Source organism: Brienomyrus brachyistius, unplaced genomic scaffold (genome assembly GCF_023856365.1).
Source record: "Brienomyrus brachyistius isolate T26 unplaced genomic scaffold, BBRACH_0.4 scaffold62, whole genome shotgun sequence".
NCBI classification, from domain to species: domain Eukaryota; kingdom Metazoa; phylum Chordata; class Actinopteri; order Osteoglossiformes; family Mormyridae; genus Brienomyrus; species Brienomyrus brachyistius.
Genome location: NW_026042337.1, coordinates 1,183,984 through 1,204,287, shown reverse-complemented (window position 1 = coordinate 1,204,287; position 20,304 = coordinate 1,183,984). Strand labels below are relative to the sequence as shown.

General features: G+C 47.3%; 1 protein-coding gene across 2 annotated transcripts; it reads right to left on the bottom strand.

The window, feature by feature from the left end:
- Positions 1-155: 155 nt before the first annotated feature.
- marchf4 (membrane associated ring-CH-type finger 4) lies at positions 156-16,120 on the bottom strand. 2 transcript variants are annotated; one of them, XM_049001856.1, is made up of 5 exons: positions 15,708-16,120; positions 14,084-15,480; positions 5,769-5,924; positions 4,309-4,501; positions 156-1,520 (listed from the first exon to the last, which is right to left on the bottom strand). In XM_049001856.1, the coding sequence occupies exons 2-5, from the start codon at positions 14,558-14,560 to the stop codon at positions 1,084-1,086; spliced, it is 1,263 nt and encodes a 420-aa protein (XP_048857813.1). In that variant the 5' UTR covers positions 14,561-15,480; positions 15,708-16,120; the 3' UTR covers positions 156-1,083. The 2 variants fall into 2 exon arrangements, with proteins under 2 accessions (XP_048857813.1, XP_048857814.1); XM_049001857.1 differs by having other exon boundaries at positions 15,849-16,120.
- Positions 16,121-20,304: the final 4,184 nt, after the last annotated feature.

Below are 20,304 nucleotides of genomic sequence, written 5' to 3'. Positions count from 1 at the left end.
GCACAACAGCACCCCCAAGGGGACGAGGCGTGCGTCACTCCCGAAACCGCTTAGAGGGGGCCCAGACGGAAAGCCCAGCACCATAAACACGGGCTGGTGACAAATCTCGCAGCCCTTATTGCCATATGTTGTTTTCCGTTTATTCGTTTTTGCTTGACTCCTGCATTCCTGACTGACAGTGTTTGTGTTTACTGTAATGGGGACAGGTGAATTATAAATATATACACACACAGGCACACACATACACACACACAGCTTTGTGCACAGGTCTAAAACGCAGTTATGAGAAAAGACATCACTTCCTTTAATTCGTTATTTTAATTTTTCACATACGGCTGTGATGCTGCCCTCTGCGGCTGGAAGGTGTGAGCAGAATGCAGTGCGATTCTGGCACCCGGTAGCAGCAAAGGAATCCCACATGTCGCGTTTGCAGACAATTAAGGTGCTTTTTTTTTTTTTACGTTTGCCGTGACGGGAAACTTTCTTTTCAGAAGAGCGTAAATTCTTGTGATGGTCTGCCGATGCAGGAGCAAGGTGGACATGTGGGTTGCTGGATCGCCCTGACATCATCGAGGAATTGGGGCTGGAAGGTTTTTATGGTGCTTATTAAGCACAGGGGCGAGCTGCCTCTGGCTGGCGGAGCCGGAAGGTCGCCGCGGTGACAGACCGGCCAATCCGTTGTTAAAGCTAAAATCCCGCCTGAATTTGACTTGAATCCCTGAATCTTGGTTTTGTGCTCTTTTTGTCGTTGGTAATGCGTGTGCAGAAGGATTCACACGCGTGTCCGTTTCTATGGCAGTGAAATTGCTGCGGAGAGCTTTAGGAAAATCCATCTAGAAATCCTAGGAATTCTCAATTTTATTCAATCGCTGAAGACAGGGAACCCAGAAAACACTAACCCCCTCCCCACCCACCCCATCACCATCCTCATGTTGTCCTACTCTCTCCTGCCGCAAGGTGGTGCTGTTTCTCAGGTGGAAATGCTTTTCTTCATGGGAGGGGGCTCCCACTTCACTGACCCACCTTTGCTTGTCTTGAATGCCCCCCTCATCATTGTGTTAAGTGCTAAGGCCTCGAGGCTCCTCACACGGTTGTCACTCTCATGACCAGCTCTCGGTTGCCACTGTTGGCCTGGCCTCGGCTCTCCTGCTGCCTCAGGTGACTGAGGAGATGTAAGATGTTGTACGCACAGTGGTGGTCGGGCAAGGAGGGAGGACCGTTGCTCTGGTCCGAGGAGTCCTGGGAGGTCAAGCCGACGGGAGTGGCCGTTGCCCTGGGCGTAGGCGTACCCACAGGAGCCATGGCGGCGTTCATGAGGGAGGAGGTGGAGGCGGAGAGCATCTGGCCGGTCTCACTGCTGCCCCTCTGGGTTGGCAGGAACAAGGTCCTAGTGCTGGTACTAGCCTTCTGGTCTTCGCAGTCCTTGACCTTGTCATAGTTCAACACCTTCCACTGCTGGTTCACAGCCTGCCAGCGGTTGAAGATGCGGTACACCGATGGGCCTTCGTGGATAATCAGCGCTGGGGGGCGGGTACAAGCAGGGGAGGCAGCAATCACTCACACATTCCAGGGCTGAATGAGCAGGAGAACAAATTACAAACCTCATCTGCTCTTCTCCTCTAGTGTCAAGGTCATGACAAGGAACCTTAAACCTTATCGATCAACGATCAGAAACACAATTAGCAAAGAAAAATCAATGGTTTTCAAATACAACTCATCACCTGGCTCGAGATGATGATGTCATAAACAAGGGACTGTCTCCCAGGCAACGGTTTTATGAGCACCGAGGGACAGCCTGCACAAACCCATAACTCTCCCACTTCTTGAGTGTACTGTCTTGAGATGAGACTCCCAGCCGCGCCCAGCATGTGACTGACAGCCGAGGTGTGCGGGCTGCCCGTAGTGAGCGGAGGGGGCTTGTTTGGGTATTCACAGCACGTGGGGGTTGTCCTAGGAACCCTCATTATGTGTCTTTAAAATTGCCTTTCGGTTCCCCCAGCGGAGGGAGACTGAATGCGTGTGATGAAGGCTGTGAGTCCGTGATTACATTCGCCGTCTCCGGCAAGCTTTGCCAAAGCCAGCTTCTCAGCACCGGCCGGCACGTCTTCTCGCCCGAAACGCGCTGCAGCTCTCCGTGTGAAAATACATGAATTTTCGCAAAGATTTTTTCCCCCTTCGTTTTCCTGTAAAAGAGGCTCATGACGATACTAAGGTGCCCGCAAAGATAATAATTATACAGGAAGGGAAGTAATTAAACGCTGAAGTCTGGTGTCAGCAAGTCCCTCCCAGCACGGAAGGATGCAGCTTCATAGTTTACTGGGTCTTTGAGGATCTATCGATGCAGAAAATCTAATCTATTCTTTCCTGTCTCTCCCTCCCGCTCTTCCTCTCTCTCTCCCTCTCATTCTTTCTTTCTTTCCCTCCCGCTCTCTTTCTCCCTCTTTCTCTCTCTCTCTCCCTCCTTCTTTGTCTCTCTCTCCCTCCTACATTCTCATTCTCTGGCTTATCTGTAGTCTTTACAGTACATTCTTCCACCAACACCTGTGAAACAAAATGTCTCCCTGCTTGGGGGCAGGTAGTACTGCAAATCCCACCCCCATCCCCCCCAACAACCTCGCCATACTCCTGCCAGTGGCCCTCCTTCCCGCGCACAGAGGACACTCCTGTACCTCCCGAGGGCACCTCACTCCCACCTTCCATATGCATCTGCAATGTTTGGTTGCCCATTGAAGTTAGAATTTTGACTCAAGGATTTCTGAAACAAACAAATCACTGTCACTTAGCTGAACAACACTGGCACATCTAACACACGATAACCGCGTTGTTTTAAAAAACTTGAAAGACCCCCTTGTCTTGATGTAGTCGGTATGTTCTAGTATGTTTGTTTTTTCGTGGAAATCAGTCAACAGTTAGAACACCTAAAGCTATGAGTAGCTGCATCGCCCACAACCGACCTGGAAGTGACTTCGATAGTAGGTTGTGCATTTTCAGGGTCACTCGACTCAGGGAAGGATGACAGAGCTGCAGAAGAAACTTCTCCGCCGACCCCTAATCTGGTTTTACAAGCTGACCTCTTTGTTGGCCCTTTTACGGGAAGCCGACGGAGGTCTGCTCTAAATCCTGGGGCGCGTGCTTGGGTCAGACCATGCTCCTTAATGACCATCTTTATCGCTGCCATTATTTTTATGAGGTTTTCGCTGTGCTTTTCTTTAACGTCATTGATTCGCCGACTCTCCAACTCAAGCCGACTGTGAAACCCACTGGGCAAAATCTGCAGTTTCCTTGCGACAGTGGAGAATCTCTCAGTTTTTCAGTGTTCGTTCTCCTGACACACATGGCTCCCGCATGTACAGCTGCACGGGGAGACACGTGGTGCTTAACTGAGAGCAACATCTGCTCTCTGAAAGTGAAGGGAACCGAAGCAGTCAGGCATCGATCACCATTGATCTGCCAACGTAGCGCAGCTCCCAGAAGGCAGTGCGTGATGGGCAAATGCTGATTAAACTCATCTGTTTCGTGTTTGTTAGATAACAAGCTGATTAGGTTGACATTTAGTATTGACACTGGGCAAGTGTTTATCTGAGAAATGACACTGTGGGGGGGCTGCTCTAGAACTGATTCTGGGGGCAATTCCAGGGTCACCGGCTAGTGGATCAAACTGACCAATTGAAGCGATTTGTTTGCCTACCCACAAAGCATTTGATTGAGTAAATTAATATGCAGGTCTAACCGTGTTCGCCCAGGGTGTCGTGGTTCATATACAGATTAAAAATCCATTCTAAAATATCGCTCTTGTTAAAACCGAAGTATGTTAATTTTTTCGAATGTTCCAATTTACATACTAATTTCAAAACAGGGCTGACGCTAAGAGCTGTGCCACTGCAGTCTTGCATCTACTCCAGTCGTGTCTGTGCCTCCCTGTGCAGCCCTAAAACATGCGGCTGGGTGAACTGGTATCTCCAAATTGCCATTAATGTGTCTATGTCTGAGTCGGGCATTCTGTCCAGGATGTCCCATTGCCTTGTGCCCTGAGCTTCCCAGAAAAGGCTCCAGGCAAACCTTAACCCTGTGCTAGATAAGTGGTTCCAAAATGAAACAGCTGAATTTATAAGCGAAAATTATATCCTTCAAATTTTGCTTGTTGCTGGTCTAACATGAATGTTTATTAGGCAGTAATTCTGCAGTGAAATATCTGTGCGGAAAAAAAACATGGAAAATATGATATCAAACGTGATTCCATCTTGAGGTGATCGACTTCTCGTTGCCCCGCCTCGACCCACCCCACAGGCCCTCGGCGCCACCGCTCACCAATGCAGACGACGTCCATGAAGCCGTACATGCCGTAGCAGATCTGGAAGAGCAGGTCCTGCCGCTGCCACTTCGCCGAGGGACTGAGCGATGACCAGATGAGCCAGGAGACGCTGGCGATGAGGAAGAGGGAACCCAACAGAGCTGCCGCCATCTGCACCTTCTCGATCACTGTCAGGGAGATGGCCTGCCACTGCGGGAGGGAGGCAGGCGGTCAGCCGCGGTCGGTGGCATACATGGGAGGGAAATCAGGGCAACCGATGGGCCACTCGGGCTGGTCAGCGGCTGGTAACATGCTGCGTTCTGTTTGAACTCAGAACTCCGAAATTTCAACTGAAACAAACGCTGAAGTCGGAATTCTGACTCGGAAAGTCGGAGGAACCGCTGTAACCTTATAATTCAAGATGGCTGCGCCATTTATTAACAGAAGTGAATACTATAGTTATATATTGTTTATTAGCACTTATGTCTTATTTATAGTTCATTAAATCGGTCGTACACACAGTTCTGTCCAACCATTATCTGTGGACGTGTTGCTATGGTGTTTTTATGTGCAAAATACTGCATCACGTATTGTATCAACTGGTATTGCTAACAATGAACCAGGATAGAACTGGGCCTGTTTCAGAACAGAGCTTAGCTGGATAACTTGTCAGGTTTAAGGTAGTCCGGGTTAAATGTAGGTAAAGGCCAGTTAAACGGGGGTACCTTAAATATGACAACTTCTCCGGCTAAGCAAGAAATCTTGCTGTTTGAAACACGTCCCTGGTATTGTTAAATGGTTTTCTGACTTCTTGTACCGCAAAGTGATTAACTTGGGGGTGATGTCATTCCCAGTTCCAACTTCCGTTCCAGGTAACTGGAGCGCAGCGCGAGATCATAGGAGGTATGTAACAAGAAATATCAGATATCAGAGAGAGAGAGCAGTAGAATACAGGGGTGGTTAAAGTCCACATGTAAGGTAGTGAAATTGTAGCAGTTATGGTGCAGTCACAGACCCGTTACGATGTTCATGGTGCGGTCACAGACCTGTTACGATGTTCATGGTGCGGTCACAGACCCGTTACGATGTTCATGGTGCGGTCACAGACCCGTTACGATGTTCATGGTGCAGTCACAGACCCGTTACGATGTTCATGGTGCGGTCACAGACCCGTTACGATGTTCGTGGTGCGGTCACAGACCCGTTACGATGTTCATGGTGCGGTCACAGACCCGTTACGATGTTCGTGGTGCAGTCACAGACCCGTTACGATGTTCATGGTGCGGTCACAGACCCGTTACGATGTTCGTGGTGCGGTCACAGACCCGTTACGATGTTCGTGGTGCGGTCACAGACCCGTTACGATGTTCGTGGTGCGGTCACACATGAGACCTGACTTCCTCTCACTTCATACTGACGTTTAATAGGGTTGGTGTCACCAAACAACATGTCCCTGTTACCTTAAGCACTACTCTACCTGAAGTGGGTTCTTGGTGCTGATGGCGATGACCTGATATTTGTAGTAGCACAGTTCACAGCTCCAGGAGCCCCTCTCGCTGATCCACTTGATGAGACAGGGCTGATGGGTGCACCGCACTGATCCGCTGCAGCGGCATGGGCTCAGCAGCTCCCCCTGCAGGACACAGGGGGAACAACAATGAGGCGGCTGCAGCTCCGCTCCTGGGGAACGGTCAGTCAAATTCAGTGACCCCCTATTTATCGACAGAAACCATCTGTTACAGGCAGATTATATGAGATTTACAATCGCAGCCCAAGGAAACACATTAGGACGCCCATATTCTGCTGTGGAATGCTGAGTTTCTACAGGGCAAGAGCAGCATGCTGAAAAGCAGCATTTCTGGAAATTTCCTTCACATATCTGTAATCTCTCAGAGCTAGGGTTGGGCGATCAATTAAATTTTAATGTCAATTATGATTTTGGCTTGCAGCAATTATCAAAACGAAAGCTGCACACAAGTGTATGCGCATCCACACACGCTACATCACACCATACTACCTACAAGAACTCTTCACAAACACCTCAGGGCAAAAGATGAAGGCTGTGAGGAAAGGGAACTGGACAGCAACCAATTAACACCACTAGCAAAACAAATCTCCCATGCCCCCTCACTTAACACCCCCGCACACAAACAAACAGGCTTCACATCACCCCCCCCACCACCACACGACCTGGCCGCTTCCTCAGGTCCCAGATCCCTTTGCCGCCGGACCTCGGAGTCAGATACCGCAAACGGTCATGTGACGGCAGCTTCACAGGGCCGTCGGACCGGCAGAGAGCTGTTTGCGAGCAGAGCTGTCAGCAAACAGATTCAGGGCACGCTGGACCACACTCCATCAGGCGTCCAGGAGACGAAGCCACATCTCTCTGTGCACACACACGCACACACACAGGCAGGGTAGGCACACAATAGTCACATCCAGGATTCGTAGAAAAAAATCAAAAAGAGAAACAGGTCAGGTATGGATTTTCCTTAATGATCCTTGAAGGAACAGCCCAAATCTGTCTTTGTGAGCTTGCATGGATGCTGCTGACAGACACCAGATGTCATTCTGCACGGGGCTATTCTGCCTGATTTTACACAAGCAAACGAGAGGCTCCGCCTCCATTATATTCCTAAGCTTTTGTTTTTGTTATGAGCCAATCAAACTTATCAGCACCTCAGTGGCAAAACCTTCTATTGCAAACCTCTGGAACAGAGTCCTCTGGGAGTTTCGGCTGCGAGTCACTAAGCCGAAGCGGGGTAACCACATCCGCACTCGTACACGGACGCGTTGTCTGCCACGCGCAGATAAAACGGCATCCTTTTTTGACGAAGTTCATTGCCTCGCGAGTGACGTCTTTTCATCCATCAGACTGATAGCGCCTGGGCTGTTATGGAGTGGGAAAAGGACAGCGGCCATTAATTTGGTTAAAGGACATTGTGGATCTTTAATGTGTAATTTTGTTTATCTCCATCTAATGTTCTATTCTATTTACCACAGTGCTCTATAAGAGGCTTTCAAACGATCCCAGCCAGATGCAGTTTACAGGAAAATCTTCTATACTTTTCTACTCCTTGGAAACTGGCTGAAACGCATTTTGAAAAATTGCGTCTGTAAAAGGTGGTAGTGTGATCCCGGTCATACAGCTGCTTTCAGACAAACCCAGTGTCAGGGTTTTAGACATCAGACACCCTTGAGGCTATCAGTGGGATCAGACACACACTGCACCTGCCAGAGACCTGGGGAGGTCAAGGAAGCTGCTCTGTGGAGTTGCTTCTGAGAGCCACCAGTGTCTCTGCTTACAGCGCTTGATTGTGCGTCAGCTCGAAGACAGACAGACAGCTGGACAGACAGGAGGAGAGACAGATGGACAGACAGGTGGACAGTAAGGATGACAGGCAGACGGAAGGACAGACAGGTGGATAATGGGAGGAAAGACTGGTGGACAGAGAGATGGACAGACAAGAGGACAGAGCTGGACGTAAAGATAGACCGGCAGGAGGACAGAGATGGACAGACAAGAGGACAGAGCTGGACATAAAGATAGACCGGCAGGAGGACAGAGATGGACAGACAAGAGGACAGAGCTGGACATAAAGATAGACCGGCAGGAGGACAGAGATGGACAGACAAGAGGACAGAGCTGGACATAAAGATAGACCGGCAGGAGGACAGAGATGGACAGACAAGAGGACAGAGTTGGACATAAAGATAGACTGGCAGGAGGACAGAGATGGACAGACAAGAGGACAGAGTTGGACATAAAGATAGACCAGCAGGAGGACAGAGATGGACAGACAAGAGGACAGAGCTGGACATAAAGATAGACCAGCAGGAGGACAGAGATGGGCAGACCAGAGGACAGAGAGATGGACAAACAGGAGGACAAACAGGAGGACAAACAGGAGGACAGACAGATGAACAGTTGGGAGGATGGTGAGGGAACAGGCACATACGCACTTCGTGTGAGTGAGCGCCCTCACGTGCCAGAGTGTTCAGGGATTGTAGTCGATGTGGAGCAGCGGATGTCAGGGCCTGTGGAGACCCACAGTGACGGGCTAAGGAGGCTGCTGGGCATGCAGTTGTCGGTCCTCCCCGAAGCCAGGCTGACCTTTGGCTGAGGAGCACCACTGGCTGCTCTGGGCTTTGCACGTGGTGCCGTCGACTCCCTCGAGCTTGCAAGCTGGAGGCAGGTGGCACCGTGGGAAGCCCGACGGTTAAGGGCACGGGGCAGGTGGAGGCTGCCGCTCGGCTCCCCGGTGGGGGCCTCCTGTCTCACTCTCTGACAGATGCACTAAACCCCCATTCAGTTTGAAACACCCAGCTGTATAAATGTGTGAAGAACTGGCCGACTGTCAAAATAAGACATTAAATACAGTGCAGACAGGGGGGGCAGCAGCTCATTTCAGGACACACTGTGACAGAGAGGTTTCCGGGGTAAAAATAGACCAAAGTGCAGGTAGAAATTTTGATCAAGAAGGACCCTTCTGGGCGCGGGCCTGTCACAACACATCATGGAAGCTGGAGTAATAGTAATAAAGCCATTATAACTGGGAGATTCAGACGCATACGAGGCAGAGGCAGGAAGTGACATCACAGCAAACCAATCAGTGGCTGAATCATGTGGGCCAGATACATTAGTGTATTTAATCGTTATGATGTGTGACCTCTGGGTCAGGCCTTTGGTGCGGGACATGAATGGGGTTTCTGCACCATGCTAATGCTATGTGGGCTAATCGGCTGTCCGATACCGGGTACCATAAGCTGACAGTCAGGCTGCCCCTGGGGCACTCCTGGTCAGGCACTACGTTTAAGGTAGTGACCTTTGACCCCTGAACCCTGTAGCTGTTGGCCTAAAGACTCTGTGGCAGCACGGGGGCTGTAATTTTGGGGTTCGGGGCGTCAGCACTCACGCCTTCTCCGAGGGGGGGGCATGAAGTCGCGGCCCTGCGTTGCAGTCTGGCAGGAAGAACGCAGCAATCGTGCCTCGGCTGGAACCAAAGCTCCTATTTATGCAGACGACCGCCGCGTTGGCTCGCGGCAGCAGGCCGTTTTCTCGGTGGACATGCGGAATCATAATTATACTAACTTGCATTCAAGGTGCCAAATGGCCTCTAACTGAAAAAGGTTCGTTTTTTCCCTTCCCACTAAAGAGCGAGTCCAGCTGAGACGCGCAGGGCCTTGGACGGGGTTACCGGCTGCTGGAGGTTATTGGGTTTGTTGTGTGCTACTTAACACAGCCCGCAGAGACTTGCGCTATCTGCAGTGGGGGAGTTTCCGTGCCAAATTAGCCTTAATTACCCCAATAAAGACCACTGCTGTATAGTTTGTACATCATAATGCTTTCCTTTTGGAAGCATTAACAGAGTCCACACACCAGTATGGAGAATAACAATGCACTTTAATACAAAGAGGTGGAGGTAGCATTACCGTTTTCCAGATGCAACCCATAAAGACAGAGCACAACACTGCTCAGTGTTAGATAAATATAAGGCGGGGCCAAGCATCTTAAAGGCACAGTACTCTTTTTAAAGCTTTGATCCTTATACTCTAACATGCATTTGTGACATTACTATCCCCGAATGAGGAACTGATCTAAAGCCACCCCCCCACCCAGCCCCTCCAGCCAATTTTCATCCAGATCCAAAAATTGATTTGTTAGCAGATCTGGCTAGCACAACTGGACAATGTTTTGACAGAAGTCTGACCCTTAACCTGAATGTATTCCTTTGATCTGTGTGATTCTCTGGTCGTGATTAATGACGTGACATATAATGGGAGATTTTTCCATGAACTCGCTGGGGCACATGGCAGAGTGTCATGGGGACTCTAGAGGCACATGGCAGAGTGTCATGGGGACTCTAGAAGCTTATGCATCCAATATTGGAAATTTATATAGAATCCATCCATCTTTCACCTGCTCATCTAGTAAAAGTTACGGTACAATACGTACAAATGACCTTAAAATACTGCAGGCTCCGGAATCGCTGCCATCCCCACATTCTGCTTTGATTTTTGTTTTTTCTCGAGACTCCCCTGTCTTCTCCCTGCAGTTTTCTCACCTTCAGCCTCTGCCACGACAGACCGGAGGTGGCCGGAATATACCGGTTCACCTCGCGAAGCAGAGAAGGGGATCGTCGGACGGAAAGCGATGCGGGGACGCACCAAAGCAGGACATGTAATCTTGGTAAACAGCCCAAAGTGTAGATAAAAATAAATCAGATTTTCTATCCGTTAGCATATGAAGGGCAAGAGGAATGATCTCGTCCCATTCCGCAACATGACCGTGTGATTCTGAAGCGCATTTGATACGCTCGGTGGAACTCTCCGTTTTCTGGTCACTCAGGCTGTTGTGTTAGTACTGCTTTTCCTCCCTTAAGCAAGCAACACAGCTGGAGCACCTTTGCCACAACTTTGAAAAGGTTGTGACATTTTGCTCAATGAAAAGATCTATGGAAAGATCTGAGGGGTAACTTTCTGATGTGAATGTGTTAGCCGCTCTGGGATTCCTCGTCTGCTGCCAGAACCTCCAGGATCCAACCTCGAAACTCCACGCAGGAAATGTTGGGGGCCTGGCTGGAGATGGAAGAGTATTACCTAGCATTCTCCGTAACAGCTGTTTCCAACCCAGTTCCTATCCTGGCAGATTCTTACAGCTCCATTTGAACTGCTAACATAATAATTAGATTAATAATTAGCTCAACCGAGCGCATAAGTGTCGGGTATGGCTAAAGTAGACTGCCAGCTTTCACATGCAGACTCCACAAGGTCATAGTGCTGATGGAAGGCCGCCACTGATGCATTCTGGGATCCAGGTAATGTACAATCACAGAGAAAAGCCCTGCTGCTCACAGGAGACATTGTGAGCTGAAGGAGAATCATGTCACACCGAGATCCCTTTGAAGGGCAGCCAATGACAGACACTTACTGCAAGGAATGGAAAGCAGGAAGGGGTTCGACCTTACACACATTCAAAACAGGTGTGCGTGGGCAGCTGCACCTTATTTCCATGTGAATGAAAAGCGATTTATCGACATTTATCCAGAGACCTGCAGTTGCTAACCACCCCCCCAACAAAAAACCCCCACCAAAAAAGTAAATCTATTTTTTGCCTAGTTGTGACTGTTGGCAGGATCTGGTCCCCAAGCTGGTCTGTCTGCTACAGGACAAAGAACAGTCTCACCGTACAGCTAATGACACGACGCTGCCTGTCCGGGCACCGCTGGGAGAGCTAGGCGGTGACTTTGACACAAATCCGCCCGCTTCCCCTTACAAGAAAGAAGGGGAGATGGAGCGGAGGATCTACCGGCCGATCCAACACGGCGCTTCCTGGAAACCTGCTGCTTGGGAATGACAAGAAATCGTTAAGGTCTGTTTGCCTTCACTGCAGTATCTTTGCGATTTTCTTTGCCTTTTCGCATCCATAATGATAAGCTCCTGGTCCTTTATGAGGTCACAGGAGAAACAATCGGTTTAGAGCGGGTGTTTTCAGACTAAAGTCCTCAACACTCTAGGGTGTCGAATGTCCCCAGCTGCAGAGGGTCTGCAGGGACATTTTATAAATTGATGAAATACTGGTATTACCATCCACTGTCCAAAACACTAAACATATTAGAAAGGGAATCCATCCCACATCACATAGTCTTCAAAGGGGGTCCACAGCCCTGATATATTTTTATTTGGCATCCCCAGTTTAAGAAAAACTCTGATTTAGAGCATTAAAAGTATCCTGAACTCTACTATCTGAATAAAACAGAGACAAAGGGAAAATATCCGGTATGAAATATGAAGGATTAATATTGACTAAAAAGGATCGGCAGTCTGCATAGCTTCCCTGTTCTTTTATATAAACAATCCAAGCGCGACTAAATATGCTTTTAATATTCAATATGCAGATTGACAGTCTCAATGATACATATATTTTGGGATTAAGCAAGAATACTGTTGTGAGGCCTGGTTCACAAGAGTACAATTCTTCTGGGAATTTAAATTTGTGACGGACGGGTTTTAAAAAGCTCCCATAATGCAATGCGGCTGGAACATAAACTACTGTGACACGTCAAGCAGTGCTTCTCTTCCTGGCTTCTCCTTCACCTCCCCACACCTGGGTCACAAGCAGGAATGATCTGCAGCTTAATCCCCCCCCCCCCCCCCCCCACCTCGATTTATCGATTTAAGGATGTCAGGATGTCATCTTTAGGGCATGTGAGTCGACACGGGGTCTGGATCCTTGGATTTTACCCAAAGTCCTTCTTATGCAGAATCACACACTGACGAAAAATCAACCCACCAGGTACATTTTTTTTTCAGACTTAGTGGTTTTAATCGTTATGAAGTGTGACCTCTGGGGCAAACATTAAACCATTTGTTTTGTGTTACAGACACCATAGTTAGATGTAAGGGTGCCACACTAAGAATGAGAAGGATCAGAGTTAGGGTGCCTCATTTAGCTCACACGCCTCTGAAAAGGTCTTCAGGCATTGGCGAGAGGTAACCTGCCCAGATTTTTACAGGGAAGTCTTACAACTTAACTCCCCCCCCCCAACACACAAATGGGCCCCAACACAAAGTCTATCCAAGACAAAGGGGGTGCCACCAAGAAAAGGAGCCCGTTTGTCGGACTACACCGGGCTTTGCTGCGTGTGCCTTCCACTCTTCCGGCATGTTCCCCCGGCTCTGCGTGGAGAAGCGACTCGTCGCTGCTCGGCCATCTGTTTGACGCCTAATTTTCATTATGTTCTGAGGACCACGCATCTCTCCGGCAACACAGGAACCGGATGGAGGCAAAATGAACGGCGCCTTTGTTAAAGGTCTCTCCTAAATGGTGAAGTGCAGTTGTCCTGTTCCCTGTAATTGGTTCATGGGGCTCGAAAAACAAAATCAAAAAATCTCACGGATAACATGAGGGCTGTTCATTTCTGACGGTCTACAATGACGGAATCAAACTCGGGTCATAGTTGGTGTCCAGACTGTAATAGTGGAAATGTGTATATAGAACGCTTCCCACACGATACAAGTCATTGTGAAAAAACCTGTGTCCTTCTAAACATACAAACAAACATAATATATCTGAATCAGTCCAGACCAGACAACAATTAAACAGGAAATGGGGACAGCTTGCAGGATAAGTTTGTGGGGGGGGGGGGGAACCTCTCATCACTCATTTGACTCCATACAGGCTCCATGGGATATTTTTGTTTTAAAGATAAGCATCGGCATGGCAACAACTGGGCATCTATTGCAGAGCATTGCAAACTGTTTCCCAATGCAGTTCAGGTTCACTTTTGTGGAAAGTGTTTATCAGGGAGCCTGATAAGGATCACCTGCTTAGAACTGCTGTGTGGCTGCAAGTTTCAGTCATTTGTCTTCCGGAACGCCAGAAGTCAAAGCCAGCGGGGAAGACAGAAAGGGGGAACATTTCTATTGACCTCTTGTTGTAGCCATATTCCCTTCAACGACACATGCTGTCAGCAGGTGAAAGGGAAGAGGGAGTTTGGGGATATTCAGCCCAACTGCCAAGGATATCGCCCATAACTTCCAATAAATAATTTAGTTAGGGGTGACTTATAATAACGCCCGGAGGGTTAGAGTGAAAATCTCCGTCAGTTTGACAGCCTCGGTTTGTGATGATAAATATTACATCACCTAATGTATCCACACTTACTATGCGCTGCAGACAAATATTTCCCATAATAATATTGATAAAAAGCGAGCTTCCCCCCAGACTTATAGCGTGTTCGTTGCAAGTTTTTCCACATCCCAATATTGCAGCGTGAACCGTCTACATACCTGTTCGGGTCCCTGAAAACAGATCCTGCATAAGGGAGTCCTAACACCGCTGTCAGTACAGCTGCTAAGGGAAAGTCGCTCCTCCGACTTCTCCTTAGCCAGTTCGTCCGAGGAGCTGCTGCAGTCTAAGGTCGCCGATCGCTCGGCTGCGCTGCTGGACCAGCCCTCCGCTCCACCGCTTGCGTCGTCCGCCGTGGCGCTCTCTGCCGGAGGTGCAGTCCAGCCATCGGCCTGAGGGGCGTTTATCAAAGTGTTGTTGTTGTCGGCGACTTCGTTCGCGTGGGTCTCCGTGTCCGGTCCGCTCATAGGTAAAAATGAAGGCTGCGACGCCGGTGGGCCAGGTGGCCTAAGCAGGAAAACCTTAAGGTCGCTGAACAAGACGCAACAGCGGCTCTTCACCATGCCCTGGTGGCGCAGCATCTGTCTGTGACTCAACAATCCCCAGCACCATACAATGACACCGACTATCAACAACATGTGCCCTTTTGTTGATAATGTACGCCTGTGAGCTTAGATGGTCCGGCTTTATGTTTCAGTCACCGAGGAACGTAGATCGCGTCTAAAATAAAAAGTCGTGAGGGATGCACCCAGTATTCCAGCAACTACTTATTTAGTTTAAGTGTAAAATGCTACGTGTGCGTTTGAATGCGTGGTCGCATGTATATGTTCAAACGTGAATTTTGTTGCAATGCAACAGACTGCTTAAAATGGTAAGGGGGCAAAATGCAGCAACAACTAAACACTAATGTTCCTTTGCCATCTCTCTCTGGTCGAAGGAAACACATGTTATTATCGGCGGTCGTTCACTATTGAAAACTCTAGCGAGCTTTGCGGCACAGATAAACCAATAAACAATTATAGGAGCGGGGCCTCCTGTGATTTACCAAGACATCGACTCCTTATTTCAATGCTTACAACAATCAATCGTCCGTGACTGTTCTAAAGTCAGGAATACAATTACGACCGGAGTCCCAGGCAGGATTTCAGAGGAAAGATTTATAATCATACAGCCAATATATTGCCGGTTGAAAAAAAGAACAGCGCAAAAAGAATAAACTGCTGTAATTTAAAGCAAATGCCGAAACCCGAAGGAATAAACTCTACAAATGTGACCCGGCGATTTTGCCTTATTTTACAACAGATAACCCGACAACGCACGTCTCTAAACTAATATCCTCCCATCTTGTGCATCCAGTAGTTTTCATCTCATATTTACAAATCCGTCGACACAAAAGCCATCTTTTTTCACATTGTGCTTTGCATGCTTCCCATTTTTCGCTTGTTGTATTTCCAAAAAAACACAGTGACAAGGCTCCACGGTTTCGCAACGGTCTTGAGCTTTAAAGGACGCAATACCGTCAGGTTCCTTGTAAAAATTAACACCAGCTTCTTCCCAGCTGTAAGACAGAAAAAAAGTGTTAGTCTTTAAATTGTCATTAATGCTTTAGTTTTTTTTAATTGGGCTTGGGGGTAAAATCGCTCTCCAGTGGCCAAACAACACCCCAGTCCCATTCAGCAGAAATATTAATTTCTTTTTCCGCTCCACTGTCAACAGCAACCTCCCCAGTACCGGTCGATCACGGTCGATCTTATATTCCTTAATTTTACACGATCATCAGTTCACCTTTTTATTCCGAATAATTCCGTGGGTTCTTTTTGGAAATAAGGCAAATGTTAACAAATCCAGGTCCGATGCATTTGACACAGAGTTGCTCTGGGCTTCCAGGGTGTAAAATCATTTTCACCATATCTCCGTCGTACTCACTGCATTCCTGCGTTTAACGGGCGAGACGTCGCTCGGTTATCGGTATAATTCCGCCCGATCCGAGAAGGGAACTGGGCTGGCCCCGTGGAGGAGGCTGTGCAGGCTGGGCGTACGTGTGATTTGCGGTTTCTGGCCAGTGCTGCAGCTTCAGCACCATTATTTCTGGGACAGCTCCCAACCAACGGAGCGTCACACAATGGGAGTGATGTAGGCGAGGGCGAGCGATGCCACGTCGGAACCCGGCTGAGCAGAGACGCTCCGCGATGATGCGTCCGCGCATTGGCCCACTTTTAAACCGACTGCCACTTCTGAGAGCAGTGCAGCATCAGATGATGACAGATAATATATGCAATGGTCTGTTTTATGCATTTTATGCAAAAGTGTCTGCCAATAGGTCTAAGGTAGTTTGTGAACCTATAATCATATTTGGGTTTAGTCAGATTATTCCCTTTGTGTTTATATCTGATTTCAAGTATAACCACGTTTGACATTTGATTTTTTTTCCTAGCGCACTTCCTATGGAAGATTAGTGTTCCAATTTGTTACAACTTTTAATTAAATAGATTCTAGTGTAATTAATCAGGCCTGATTTAGTCGTTCAACATTTCCTCCGGATGTTTTCACTTATATTATGATTATTCGTTTTAGGAGGTGGGTTAAAAGCAAATGTTATTGTTTGTTTAATTAATTGCATCTTGTTTGTGGCCATATGAAACTTATGATTAATGAATGATTAAGATATGAATAACTGATTAAACAGGGTAGCATACAACATACGTTAAGCCATCTTAACTGATAGGGCGCGCAACTAACCAAGCGTTTTAGTAGGCCTACATCTTTAATAATATACGTACTTCATGAAGAAATGCAAACCTGAAAATTTCTTTAACAAACTATCATGTACATTAAACAGAATGAAAAGCCATACATACGAAAAGGTTAGGAAACCGACTCATGTACTACAGATCGAGATGCATATAGTTCTGCACGATGTTTTTTATATTTAGAACTTTCCGGAAAGATTTATTAATAACCCGCAGCTGTGTCGGTGCCTGTCAGTCAGTGGGCAGCTTTGGTGCAGATTACGCCGTATTTATTCCTGCTGTTTAACGGAACAGACCGCGAGTGTCTCGTGCTCCTTCGGAAACATGCATGCAGTGTTCTGTTGTTTAAGGGCAAGGAACGTGCAAGAGCGCGTGTGTGCAAATGTAAAAACCGAGTGAGCAGATAAGCGTGTTTTCATCTGTATGTATGTTTCGTATTTACCGATTTTGCTGTTACTAATGATCGATAAATGATAAAAAGTGGATTGTGCTTAAAAGTGTAACCTATAAAGTAACATAATACGCATACGTGTTTTCAAGCAGAATGTAGCAAAGTGCTTGTTTTCCAGGAGATCCATAGTGACTATATTCTCTAAATTAGTCTTCTCAAACCTTGAAAAACCAATACACGAACATACACAGATAAATGGGACACATACTATATTTTACTATATGTTATGTTTTATTGTAATCTGACACCACACACCTGAATTCACCCCCTCCCCCACCTGCCACCTAACATCTTGTTCCCGCAATTCAGGTCGGATCTAACTACACTTGCTAGATCTGGCTTGGATTATTGCTGCCTGTGATGTGATCTGTCAGATGACAAAGTGCATTCTCACCCTCCCATTTGCCGCAATCAATAGCATGGCAGCTATCAGCAATGCTTATGATACCAGACTGCTCATCATGTACTGCGTGGCTCCCTGACACTGCACTCGTATTAATAACTTGTTTGTCTGCAGATGTGTGCGGCCGCATGTAGGAGGAGGTTGCCTGCAGCTTTGGGAATTATGGATAATTTTGCCACTGCCATGCTGATCAGATTTCAGGTCAGGTTCTGAGGAAAAGTACTTCGACAATATTACTCAGAGGCCAGAGATGAAATGCTCTGTTTTATAACAAAGTCTGATTTGCTCAACTGCACTTTAGCATGTCCGTCAATGCACTGTTGTTGGGGAGCTCCTCTCATGTGCAATACCTCTCCTAACAGAAAGGGGGTGCTATTTGAACCATGCTCTGATATTCTCCACCACCCACCTTTAACTTCCTTGTTCTCTTTGTCCTTTTTTGTGTTGTGCTGAAAAGAAATGTTGAGCAAAGAAATAATAGAAATAATAAATTCAAGTCAAGTCTTCATCGTAGGATTCAGAAGCCTTTGATCTTTAATCTCTATATCCTCTGACCTTTGACTTGTCTGCTCTGCCTGCATGGGCCCCACACATTCATAAAAATCATAAACACACATGGATGGGCAATGCTTTAGTGACAGAGCATCCTCTCAACTTTCTACAAGTTTACAAGGATGCCAACACACAAACTCCCGGTGATAATCAGCTCAGTTCAGCATACATTCATAACCCTAAAGACCATTAGGAAAGGAACATCGTCCCTTTAAAACGTTAATTAGTAGAAGTTTCTTGATTTATTAGGTGCAGCTATTAATAAGCTTGCCTTTACAGTTTAACAATGTACCTTTTCCTTTATCTACAGATGCTCCCCAGGTTACGATGGGGTTATGTTCCAACAAACCTATCGTAAGGTGAAACTATTGCAAGGCAAAAATGTATTTTAATATACCTACCTAAGCTAACAAACATCATAGCCTAGCCTACCTTAAACATGCTGAGAACACTTACGTTAGCCTACAGTCGGGCAAATTATTGAATAATCGTACCCATTTTGCAAAGGTCAGTTAGTCTAAGTGTTTTAGCTACTAAATTTCCTCAACTTGCCAAAAGCATGTGATTTTTCTGGGCATGTGTATGCTGACAGCTGGTTAACTTGATATTATATTGACTGACCTTTCAGACATCTGACAGGATAAACTCACTTTTCATCTACTCACATTTTTTCATGCTTTTTGGTTTCATTAGCCGCGTTACTAACAATGAGGACATTTATGCAGCGCCAGATGGACGTCCGCCGTAGCCGATTATATAACATTGAATGTATAAACTTCCATATGTTGTGGAATAGTGAAAAGCAGAGAGCTGGGATGTTACTGGCATCATGGATGTGTCTTATTACAGCCTCAGTGGCAGGGAGAATCCAAAATAGTCTGTGCTTGGCTGAAATCTTCTCAAAATAAACTGGATTTTAACCCATGTAGGTGCCATCTTGGCCCTCTTGTTACGCCTCTAAAAATGATACCCCAGGGAAACTGTTTTAGGTTTGCAGAGTCTGGGGGATAATAGGTTTGGGCCGGCAAGGACGTAGCACTCTTTGCTTTTGAGCGTGATTAAATGTGCAGAGTTGGGGAATCAGCCTGCGACACCGGCTACCCCGCAGTGACGATCCAGTGAAAGTCTTAGCCAACCCTGATACAGGAAGATGCACATCCATTAAACATTCAGTTAAAGACTTGTTTTAGGTTATTAAAACAGATGGTACTTTTTACCTCAGCATTACCATTTGGCTTCTTTAATTTATGAAATTATAAAGTATTCAATTCTTCGGTGTGCTCAACACTTCTTCTCATTTTGCCTCCTGTCCACCCTTCTGTCTTTCCTTGCCCTAGATTGCTGTGCTGTCTCTCATACATTCACGGCATTCTCATCCTGTGTGGCTCTGAGTGTCTGTGAATGTCTGTGTGTCTGTGAATGTCTGTGGATGTCTGTGTGTCTGTGAATGTTTGTGTGTGTCTGTGAGTGTCTGTGTGTGTCTGTGAATGTCTGTGTGTCTGTGAATGTCTGTGGATGTCTGTGTGTGTCTGTGTGTGTCTGTGAGTGTTTGTGAATGTCTGTGTGTCTGTGAATGTCTGTGAGTGTTTGTGAATGTCTGTGAGTGTTTGTGAATGTCTGTGTGTGTCTATGAGTGTCTGTGAGTGTCTGTGAATGTCTGTGTGTGTCTGTGAATGTCTGTGTGTGTCTGTGAGTGTCTGTGTGTGTCTGTGAGTGTCTGTGAATGTCTGTGAGTGAAATCTCCCCAGCTCTCCCACAGCCAGAGCACAGCAGCAGGTCCTGCCTCTGGATGCTATTCTGAGGACAGTAGTACCAGCATGACATCCTAAGGCTGTGTCCCAGTTTACTGAGGTAACCCCCTGTCACCCCCCTTGCCTGATGCTTCCAGGTACCCTTACGTCGCCCCAAACCCCATTTTCACCTTATTTCAGTTCCTTCCAAGTCTGCAACAGCGCTTCACTTTGCAATGTGCGCTCTTCCCCGCAGCCTGCCTATGGCAGCCTCATAGGCAGGGACAGTGCTCCTCTGATTTGCACCCTGCCAAGCTGTTGGTTCTCCTTTCACACCCCAGGTCACATGATGTTGTGTGGGAGACCTGAGCTGCTGATTGGAGGAGCCGCGCATCTCATGCCGCTGCCAACTCGCTTCCTGTAGGCGTCTTGATGGGTCTGTAGGAGGCCCTTATGTAGGGGCCAGCAAAGGTTCACTGGCTGACTTAAACCCCCC